We start from the raw sequence: 12,253 nt of genomic DNA on the forward strand, positions 1-12,253 counted from the left end.
TTTGTATATTAAGTAAAGGTAAATCATATTCTCTTTTGTTGATTTTGTTTTTTTCTAATGTCATAGACATTTACTGGTGATTTAAATTGCTTATACGTTTGTATAGTATCGGACATCAAAAAAACTTCGGAGAAATAAAATTACAATTTCTGTTTATTATTAAATGTAGAAACATCTTTACTTAAACACTTTCAATGTCTTTGATACAATATATTGATTGATTGTTACATAAGTTATTAAGATGTGATGTCTATTGTGTTATTTGTTATAATGTTTATATACCTGTTGCTTATTGTTATACCAATACTTCATAATATCTATCAAATATATTACAATGCGATTTAATTTTGTTTTCTAGACATAGTGGAACACTTTTTAGCTTTTATATTATGTTTGGTGTTAAAGTTTACTAATTCTCTTTAGAATTGACAACGCCTAAATGAATAATACTACAATTTGCTAATGTTGCAATATTCATTCGTTATTGAAATGAATTAATTGCTTTCAACATAAAGTAAAATGTTTTATTGTGTGATTTACATTTGCCTTTTACTGGCATTATAGTATCCAATGTCAATGGTTTATTCTTCTTCTTTTTTTTGACGTCATTCATTCATTTAACAGATAAAAGTATCAACAAGCTAAAAGAACTATTACGAGCTTGTACATTTTGCAAGGATCTAACATTTAAGCGTTTAAATAATAAAAAATGTTATTGATTGCGTCCTAGAATACATCGACACTACATTTTCCGTAGAATAGAAATAGTATTTTCAGTGCGGTGTCGACATCTCACATTGAGATATTCTTATTTTTTTTAGCCCTATAAAGATCGTACGTCCTTAATGATGACACTTTATTATATTTTATATTGTTTTCGAGATACAAAGTGCCTTTATAGATAATACTGTTTAAGCCCTATATGCTTGAACACGTTACAAGGGGAGTAATTCTTGATGGTTTATTTTTTTACGGTAGATGACGGTTGTACCGGAATTTAGCAGTCTACCTTTCCATTCGCCATCTTGTACAAGGGAAGGTCAAACTTTTGGACAGGGTGTATATTTTTGTAAAATAATCGTGTTTAAGTTTAAATATATCTTGAAATTTTGGTCATAATGGATGGATTAAACATTAGTAAATAAGCAGGAATATTTTTGATATTTATTTACATTGTTTTATATACGGATTGACGCGGATTTTGATGTAGTAAATTTTATCACATTGGATAGGAAGCAGCCATTATCGGAAAATATTTGCGTCGGTAGTTCTACAAATGTTAGATTTGGATGTTTGATTATATATGTACACTTAAATTGTCTGAAAATTTAATAGGTAATTGGAATTATAAGTGTTTGAGCTAGGTTGATTGGCAATTTTGATCACATTGTTTAAGCGGCCGTTATCGGAAAATGATTTCATCGGTAGTTCTACCAATGTTAGAAGGATGTAAGATTATTTATTTACATTTATTTGTTTGAAAATTTATTGATTGAGCTAGGCTATATGATTATAATATATCATTGGGTCGAACGCAGGCCTGCTCACTGAAGTAATGTGAAGTGGTGCGAGACCACTAAATTTATTTATGCAAAGATTAAAGTTTCTTTATCAATCTAATTAATTTTTAATTTTAAACAGTCTTTTACAGTTGAAGCATCCTTTATCTCTGGTTCATCATCCCTGGGTCTGACAGCTTGACAAAAGGTTTTTCTTAGGTCGAAGGTGGTATAGTATAGATCTATATTATTCTCAAGTATTCAAGATGTCAAATAAACAAGGTTCCTGGCGGTGCCAAGTAGCCCATCAGGGTTTTGATTCTCTGTTGTGGTTTTGCACTCTGTCTGTGGTGCCATTTTATTTTCTGCACAAGTTTTTTTCTGCAAATTCAATTTGCCTGGCAGTAGCTTACAAATTTTGTGAAAAAATGTTTTTTTGTCTGGTACAGGTTATAGAAGTATTGAAAATGCTACTGTTCAGTGTTGTATGTTTTTTTTAATGGCAATGTCATGCATATTTAGATAATATGTAACTTGGCATTTATTTTCATTTCACATTTATATTATGATACATGTCACTGTTGGGTGCAGAATACATGTCACTGTTGGGTGCAGAATGTATTGAATACCATACATATTTAGAGTTAATATGGTATTTCTTTCAATTTATTTCGTTTTTGAGTGCCTATATAAACAGTTGCCAGTTGGGCGTCTGTTGGTAATTAATTTGATGCAGGTGTTTGACCACTTGTATATTTAGGTACTTATTTCATTTCACATTTATTTTGTATTGATTGCCCATGTAAACAGTTGCCAATTGGGCGTCTGTTGGTAATCTATTTGATGCAGGTGTTTGACCACTTGTATTTCATTTACATTTATTTTGTATTGATTGCCCATGTAAACAGTTGCCAATTGGGCGTCTGTTGGTAATCTATTTGATGCAGGTGTTTGACCACTTGTATTTCATTTTACATTTATTTTGTATTGATTGCCCATGTAAACAGTTGCCAATTGGGCGTCTGTTGGTAATCTATTTGATGCAGGTGTTTGACCACTTGTATATTTTGATTATTATTTCATTTCACATTTTATTTTGTATTTGATTGCCCATGTAAACAGTTGCCAATTGGGCATCTGTTGGTAATCTATTTGATGCAGGTGCTTGACCACTTGTATACTTTTGAAATGTGGGGTAATTGTGATAGAGTTAATGTCTGATGAATTTTGTTCCCACATAAACAGTCGTTAACTTTGCGTCTGTTGGTAATCTTAATTTGCAGGTGTTGGCCTGCTTGTGTATGTGATTTGCTACAATGTATATATGTATAGTTCAGTTATTTGTTATTAGAACACTATAACCGTTACAGATGCCTAAAGCTAAAAAGAGGAAAGTGGCTTCAGGTGATGAAGCGTCAGTCCCTACATCAAGTACATGTAATGTCATCCAGTTGTCTGATCAGCAGTTGGACCAAGTGGCGGAAAAAGTTGCTGAAAAAATGCATGTCCCTCAGCAGATACAGCATGGGGCTGAACAAATTGATGACACTATGTCAGGTGAGCCTTCTTTAGAAGACAATCTAGGGGTTCATTTGAGTAATGGGACTAAAACAAAAATTATTAATGGAGAGTTTGTCGAGTTACATACACTTTTACCCTCTAATAAGGACTCAGATGACAAGCAAGTTGTTGTTATTGATGGCAATATTCTAGTAAAAGAGAAAGTGACTAAATCTTCCTTAGATATTCATGCTTGGACAGATGCCTTTTTGATTTATGCTTCCGTCTACAGTTCGGTACATTGCAATGAAAGCCAGGGTCTCTTAAAATACATGTACAATGTTCGTTTGGCAGCTTCACGAGTCATGGGTAAAGGTTGGCTAAGCTACGATGAACAGTTTAGGCACAAAAAGGCTCGTAACCCATCATTGCCATGGTTTAAAGTTGACCAGGAATTGTGGTTATTGTATGTTTACAATAGTCGTAGCTCCTCTCAAGTTAAAAGTTCTCCTAATCAGATTAAGAAGTGTTATGACTTTAATTTCAAAGGCTTTTGCAATAAAGCACCTTGCAATTATTTTCATTTATGTATACTCTGTAGCAAATCTCATCCAAGTAAATCTTGTAAATTGAAATTAAACAGACCAAATGTTTCTAGTAGCAGGTCAAGTCCTAATCAAGGAGCTAGAGCAAGTGGAAGTAACAGCTTCGTCCCTTGGTCTGGCAAAGTCGCCAATTAATCTTAAGGTTCTACAAGATTTTTTAGCAGAGTATCCAAACAAGACGGATGCTGAACTTTTAAGAAATGGTTTTATGTTTGGTTTTAAACTTATGTATGAGGGGCCCAGAGTTGAGTCCTCTTGTCACAATTTAAAGTCAGTAATTCAAAATCCAAATGAGGCAGTTAATAAGATTATGAAAGAAGTCAGAGCAGGGCGAATAGCGGGCCCTTTTAAAGAGAGGCCTTTAAAAAATCTAAGGTTATCACCAATTGGCCTTGTTCCAAAAAAGAACGGATCATGGCGTTTGATTCATCACTTATCTTTTCCAAAGGGTTCAAGTTTAAATGATTATATAGATGACACATTATGTTCAGTTAAGTACACCTCTCTTGATAAAGTCATTGATTCTCTCAGTTTACTAGGATGTAATACATTACTTGGAAAAATTGACATAGAGAATGCATTTAGGATTTTACCTATACATCCTAATGATTTTAGCTTACTAGGCTTTACTCTGAATGGTTTTTATTTTATCGATAAATGTTTACCTATGGGGTGTTCTTTGTCATGTGCTCTATTTGAAAAGTTTGCAAAATTCTTAGAATGGTTGGTAATGGCTAAGGCTCCAAATGGCATAGTCCACCATTATTTGGATGATTTTATTTTCATGGGAAAACCTGACACCAGTGACTGTATGAATCTCATGAATGCATTTTTAGGTATTTGTAAGGCTTTAGGAGTACCTTTAGCTGATGATAAGACAGTTTGGCCAAGTAAAGTTCTCGTGTTTTTGGGTTTTGAGCTAAATTCAATTCTGATGCAACTTCGAATACCGCCAGAGAAACTGGTAAAGCTTTCGGAGTTGCTAATCCTATTCCTTAAGAAAAAAAAGACAACATTACAGGAATTTCAATCCCTCATAGGTTTATTAGATTTCTGTGCAAGGGCAATACCTTGCTCTAGGGCATTTAACAGACGTTTCTATGATGCTACATGTGGCATTTTAAAGCCAAACCATCATTTAAGACTTACACACTCAATCAAAGAGGATTTAAAAATGTGGCTTTTCTTCATTGATTTTTTCAATGGGTCTTGCATTTTTCCAGAGTTAAATTGGTCCGATAATTCTGTGTTACAATTATATACAGACAGCTCAGGCACATTAAGTTTAGGTTGTGCCGCAATGTTTGGCAAGCATTGGGTGTTCATGCAATGGCCAAAAAAGTGGTGCAAGTCACCAATCATGGCTGATCTGTCATTTCTAGAATTTGTTCCCATAGAGAATAAATGAAATTGTTATTCTTTAAATCAATTGTCTATCTGTGTTTTGATGTTTGGATCTTTTGATTTGAAATATTACCATAGGATAAATAACAATTTCTTTGATTAAGACCCTGTTTTTTGATAACAAAACTACTGTGTTATATGACGATTATATATATCATTATACAAGTTTTAATACAATTCATTTATAGTATTTCAAGATCAAGCATTGCCATAAACATTTTACTATTGCTTTTATTAAAATTTTCTGGTCAAATCTGCCTCTTGTGAAAACCGTTGAACATTATTAAGCCAGCATAGCGACAATGGAACGTATGGATTCATTTTTCATTAATCATATCACAACAATGACGGACGAAGTTATTTGTAAAAGAAATAGAGCCACAGTAGAATAGTATCAGTAGGACAATACAACCTTTTTCTGGAAAATAACTTGTTTTACATAAAACAAAATAAATGCCTACAAATAAATGCATGCTTATTTTCATGAACATTTTGAAAAAAAAAAAAAAAGTAAAATATTGTGAAGTGATCAAAAAAGTTATTTACACGGTGAAAACGATAATTACAATCCACGTTTCGGTGTAATTAACGCAGCGAAATAACGTGACAAATACAGCTAAATACCCATTAATTGCAAAAAAGTCACTTAGTACTTTAATCTTTAATCGTTTTTATTTTTCTTCAAATCTTATGCTCATCTGGTGGAATGCAACTTTAAAGTCTATCAGATGCATAAAGCTTTTTTTATTTTGAATTATAAAATCGGTAATATTTATTGTAAGTCTTCCAATTATGAAGCGGTTAGTATAAACAATCTTTATCAATGATATACTTGTTTTAAGTATTAACTAAGTATTTTATGTATAAATGACACGCCTTGAAAAACATAACATTGCGGGACATTATTGTCAGCATAGCAACACTCAATGATCTCGGAAATGATATATCTTTATTTATATAATACTCTTATTGAGCAACAATATTTTATATAATTGATATAAGTAAAAAATGCAAAAGTAGGCAAGATGACAAGATGCGTTGAATTAAAAAAAAATAATATTCATTAACATTTCTGTTGTTTCGTGTTTTGTTTGTTTGTGTGTTCAAACTTTAAGCATGATGAGTATGTGACATCCAATAAAATGTAGGTAAACATCCAATCAAACACATAATTTAATCATATTTTCTTAATTTTATTCGTTTACGACATTCTCTTTTTAAAATGATCGTTGATATTCAAGAAACAAATCTCTTTTACACAGTAAATAATTCGTTACTTCTTGTTATTAAGAAATGCAAACTGTGTTTATACCTGATTCAGAATGTTATTTCGAATCGATTCAGTTCTAGACGCATTGAATTCAGTTTGATAAAATTAAAGGCCTACTGTTTTATGAGATGAAAACCGGATCTATGATAACTAACATACTTATGAGTAAAACATTGTACAATGACACTTTTAAAACAAGTGATTTATCGGATAAATCAATGAAATCGGTTAGTTATTGTTTTAAACGATTTTTAATGTTGAATTAAAGCTATATTTCTATGATGGACATGAAAACAATGTAAATAGTGTTTACTTTTTCAATAAATTTGTTTACTTCGTTTTTTTTGAACATTTATTCTGCACAAGGGCTACGGACGTCGAGATCGTCATCCTTTTCCGAGTTAAATTATGAGTCTATCGATGGTTGTGGTTCAAACATGTAACGCTGAACTACAAATGGATCATCATCAGCGATTTTTCTTGTTATGTGCATTCACAATATGTAAGTAAATTCCACATAATGTTACAAGAATCACTGCAAAATAGTGTTATAATAATAAGATGTATGTTACGTATGGATATATGTACTTCGCTTGTGGTTTTAGGTCGCATTTGCATAACAGATAGCAACTCATGCATGTGTGATTCTGAACTTTGTAAGGGTTATTGTACAGTTACGCGAACATTATGAAAAACAAAACTGTGTTCTACATTATCAAATATTAAATTTTGCACGTCGTTACGTTGACCAATGACCTTACTCGAGTTTTAATTTCTTGACACACAAAATGTATAATCAAGTTAAAGTAATGCCCGATTAAATTTACAGCAATGGAAACGTTAGAATAACAAACCAGGACATATTTGTTTAATTTTATTATAATAGCACACTTTTGTTTCATGTGCAAACAAGTTTAGATAATGATGTCGTATAAATACGGAAAATGTGACTGAAATGAAAATTATATATGCTTAGTATGATTACTCTCAAGAAATGAGTTTGTATATATAAGTATATATAGGAAATTAGGAACAAAATGCTATGACATCAGTGAGAAACAGATTTTACTAATAAAAGCTAGTCTCAAAGTATCTCTTGATAAATGTATTATGATAATGTGCATAAATCAACTAAGAAAGAGTATCACCTCTTTCACCAGCCTTTTGTTTGCAAATTGTTAATTATTTCATAGTTGAAGTTAATGTAACATTTAAATGTATCACACTTCCAAATAAATGGGCGTTAGATTTGATACGATTTATAATTAAGATACATATGAAGATATTATAAAGAGTGTTTTTCATTATAGCGTCAGCCGAGCGATAATCAGAAATATTGATTACTATATCTGACAAAATTTTGCAACAAACACAAAAAGTCAATTGACAGAATATGGTAACGCAATTAAAGATGACTTTAAATGTGTTTGAATTGCACACGATTATCCGCAAATAATTACCGTTGAATTGTTTTTATCTATATGCTTTTATTCAAGTGTTGATACTATTGGTAAAACGAAGCTTTGTGTTAGACAAATGCAACTTTTAAATGTTCCAACATATCATTTTGATGTTAAACATAACGTACAGTGTGTCGTTTTAGATTGTGACTTAGTTACGATTTATTCCAAAACAATCATATCACGATCGATATCTGATATTGATTGAAAATATTAACTCATATGTAGAGTGTTTTCTTTTCTTTTCATCGAATCGAATCCTTCGTATTCCAATATAACGACATGAAGACTAATATAATTTTTTTCTGAATATAACATAAATTAATGCTACACGTCGATAATTATATTTGTATTTAAAAGAAATCACACTCTGGCATTTTTAAAATGTATCAGTCGTGTAGTAAGTTTAACAAACTACATAACCATAACAATTTCCTGACCATTTGTCTAGTAAATTTTATCATTAAATATATTATAATTATACATAAAACCCTCTAAGAGACAACTTTTTGATTTGTTAATTGAAGTAAAACAAATATCAAAATTATACTTACAAACTCTCACTGAAAATATACAAAATAAAAAAAAATGATAAGAATAATGACCGAATTACATTTATGGTTTAATTCAAACACATCGATCATGACACTAGGGAAATATACTGAAAAAACAACGTATTAAATTTCAATTTGATACCGTCAATGTGGTAAAAAGTAAAAGTTATTAATTTAGCGAATGTATAAATATTGCATATGTAATTGAACACAATCTTTAGAAGATCTATACGTATAATAAACAACATACATGCATGTATATGCACTATAATCAACATACGGTTAATACTGTTAGAAAAGATGCTTTAGATGTTGATCGACAGAATTCTACTCATGGCTATCTTACTCAATATGACGGCTTAACTTTCTAAAGCATGTTTAAAGCAGAACAGCGTAGAATACATGCCTTCATATTACATAATTAATTCTGAACTATTTTACCTACTGTTTATTTTGCTTTATAGGCCACTAAAGTTATGAGCATATGTAGCTTGACATCAAACAAATTGCAACACAAACTTTCTTTAGTATTTTGCAATCAATATATATGCATGGACCTTGTAGTAAAACCCTAAAAGAATATACCTTCGGAAACTTGACTTTTGGCAAGTAGTTTACGAGTACCTGTCCAGGCATAAAAATCGTAATATATAATATCGTAATATGTTTAATATGTGGCGACTGTCTTGTCTTTCTCTGTTATAGATTGGTAGTTTTTTAGCCAGCAATGTATTAGTGTTCAAAAAATAGAATTTGCAATGAATAATAACAGGTTTGGCCTCTTTTTTATTATTTATTCACTTGTGACACACAAGATTATTACCCCACCCACTCATAATAATAATGCAAAACGTTCAAATTGCATTATCTTAAAAATACCTAATATTTACAATTGAAAAGAGGTTCAAGTAATATTTATATCACATAAGCTTATATAAATAATAGAGAAACATAATCACTTAAGCAAAATGTAACATACGTTACATCAATTACATTGACATTATTCTAGCATTTTTTAACTATTTTTGAATTATTTATAAAAATAAAGAAAACAAACATAGTTACAACAAACAATGCATCTGGTATTATACTCAATTTCTGAAAGTAACTCGTTATTTAGTCTTTTGCTGTGTCATTTAACATATTTGTACGTTACCAAAGTCTCATCCATCCAAATATTACCCATAAATGTAATGCAAACTATCACTTTTAACATGATTTAGTAGAAATAACTTCATCTATCATTGCCAGGATGATCCAACTATCTATATTGCACAACACTTAAGTTAGTGAAGAATAAATGCTGTTGAAAATGAGCTGAAGTGATGTCTTTAGTAATGGTTCAAAATTAGAATTTTATATGTTCAAATTGCCAAGTTTATGTCATGTATCATTTAAGTTGCTTCAAAAAATATTTCACCTTTGAAATTGAATGCCATCACATCTTGTTTAACATATTTATGTTTTCTTCCTTATTATATAAAGAGATATTTAAGTGATCTCCACATCTCTATATCTCTCATAATGCTCATTAGTTCGACTACACCTCGTCACATTAAAATTTTTTTTATCCTTTCAATAACTTTCAAAGTATTGCATAGTGGTTAAAAAGCTTTCTCCTGCTGTTTTCGATTGTCTTTTCACTAGATTTACAAGTCGTGTGTTTGCACTTTTCATAAAAAGAACGTCTTGAAATGACTGTTACTGTTACAACAATGGTGGTAACGTATTTTAGCTGTCAGGAGGCCATTTACGCCTTTAATTCTTCCTAGGACCTTACTTCACGCTTAAAGTGTCTTGTTTTACTTAAACATGAAAGTCGAAGGTTTCAACTTTACTGACAACATCGCCACGAAATGTATGTTCTTTCTGCAACTTACACAGTTATTGTCTTAAATAAATATACGTTCAACATGTTTTTTCTTGTTTCTGAACTTCTAATCATATTATGGTCTCTTGCAGTTTTCTCTCCTCGTCGTAATGATAACAATACTCTTTTCTATCATTTCGGCTTACATCCAGTCATCTAAAATGGAATTAAAAAGAGATTACAAAAAAAACATTGTCTGGTCTTAAAAAAATAATACTATTCATCAAAATAAATTTTATCCAAAAAGTGGAGTCCTCTTCAGAGAAATGCATAAATTTGGGTGCACTATAGAGCAAAACGTATGTTCAACGTCAAATACAGCTTTCATGATCACAGACTCAATCAAACCATGCCTGTAATTTACAGTAAAATTGCTGTTTTTTAAGGCTTCCGAGGGATCACTTATTTTACCAGATATTTATAGATGTAAAGTGCTGTGTGGCAGCCGTAAAAAAGTTGCCCCGTACTTCACTTCAGTATTGTTATATTTTTCTGGTCTTTTCGGGATCATTGAATCCAGCACTTTAAAGTGTTGAGAATTTAGTACCGGGCTCAATCCGGTGCTAGCGGGCATGAGGGATGCTGCACTTTTTCATTATCCGTCATATACAGACTCAATCAAACCGGCTCTGCAATTTTCATGTAAATTGCTTTTTAATGCATCTGAGGGATCACTTTTTTACCAGATATTTAAATTACATCTGTAACTGTTATTGACGATAGAAACAGAATTAAATAAAAGGAGGCATTCCCCCTGTGGTCACATGGTTGCAGGTATGAACAGGGCTTTCATTTTTGGCTTATCAAAAAAAAGCACCCGAACTATTTATCAATCACTGTCTTCATATAAATGAGTTATCTTTTCGTTTAGGCCAATACTTTCAAATATGATTCACAGACCATATCTGTAGTTTTCATAAATATAGGACGAAAAAGCATAAGGAAAGGAAAACAAATAGATAGTCAATCCCTATTAAAGACAGGGAGATGTTAACAGTACTCAGAATCAAGTTTTACAACTATCAAATTTTATTTTTGGTAAAGACAAAAAAACAGAGAGCCAGACGGGACAGAAAAGCAGATAGACATGTTTTTAACAAAAGACAGACGGTGTAGATGGACATAAAGATATCTACATTAGCACAACATCTCTGATCATTACGTTTGTATTGAAACTGTCTTATCTCATGTGTTTGTAAAATTGTACAACGAATTTAACACTCAAAATGGGGATCTATTACCATTGGCAAAGCAACAGTTTACTCCGAATATAGCTCCTCATCAATATTTGTAGCACAATTTAGTTAAACCAGAGACACAGATAACATGTTATCTATGTCACTGGTTAAAACCCATGGAGCTCAACAACAATTTGAACTGCTTACTGTGACTGTAAAATAGGTTTTCTCCCTTTTTTGGAATCAAATTTTGAAATAACATTAATCATTGTAAATTATGTATCTGTTTTTGACTCCCCTGACATCTCATATCACTAGTATGTAAAAAAGATAATATACTCGTATCACACTCAGTATTACCTTTTCAATTCTTATCTCCAAATGTTAAAAATGAAAACATAGTAGCTATCATACACAATGACATTTTTATACCAAAAAACTAATGATCTGTTAATAAATATCGTGCATTTATGATTCTAGAATTAATAACAATTTATTCTAGATTTCGTGCATTGTTACCCAAACACGCTTCCGTAGTTACATTTTGAAGCTACCAAGGATAAACTTAAATTTGTTTATTTTTATTTTTCCTACTTCATAAACATCTAATTATCAAAAGGAATGTTAATATATAGGCTAATGATTATTTATATCTCATGAAAATTGCAAAATCTTTACTGTTTTAAACGACAATCGCTGATTTATATACACGCGAAAAACCATTACAATTCATTTCATTGTATTTGAAAAATATTTGGGCATGTACGAGGCTAAAAGTTGTAAAAACAAGCAAATATAATATAAAATTTATACATACTTTGCACAACAGCTTCTAAATCCAACTCCAAGTAGTAAATGTGTAAATTTTAGAATAGCGCTAATGCACCTTTCATTCCTAATAATATTATAAAAA

The 12,253-nt window shown here is 31.1% G+C and overlaps 1 protein-coding gene across 2 annotated transcripts; it reads left to right on the forward strand.

The window, feature by feature from the left end:
- Window positions 1-976: 976 nt before the first annotated feature.
- On the forward strand, window positions 977-5,017 carry LOC132751109 (uncharacterized). 2 transcript variants are annotated; one of them, XM_060741228.1, is made up of 2 exons: window positions 977-1,057; window positions 2,870-5,017. In XM_060741228.1, exon 2 carries the CDS (start codon window positions 2,870-2,872, stop codon window positions 3,737-3,739), a length of 870 nt encoding a protein of 289 aa, XP_060597211.1. In that variant the 5' UTR covers window positions 977-1,057; the 3' UTR covers window positions 3,740-5,017. The 2 variants fall into 2 exon arrangements, with proteins under 2 accessions (XP_060597211.1, XP_060597212.1); XM_060741229.1 differs by lacking the exon at window positions 977-1,057 and adding an exon at window positions 1,689-1,707.
- Window positions 5,018-12,253: the final 7,236 nt, after the last annotated feature.

Source organism: Ruditapes philippinarum, unplaced genomic scaffold (genome assembly GCF_026571515.1).
Source record: "Ruditapes philippinarum isolate M1 unplaced genomic scaffold, ASM2657151v2 ctg10550_1_1_1_1, whole genome shotgun sequence".
Classification (NCBI taxonomy): Eukaryota; Metazoa; Mollusca; class Bivalvia; order Venerida; family Veneridae; genus Ruditapes; species Ruditapes philippinarum.

Excerpts from the sequence above, each read along its gene's own strand:
- LOC132751109 (XM_060741228.1), top strand. The coding sequence starts at position 2,870 with ATGCCTAAAGCTAAAAAGAGGAAAGTGGCTTCAGGTGATGAAGCGTCA.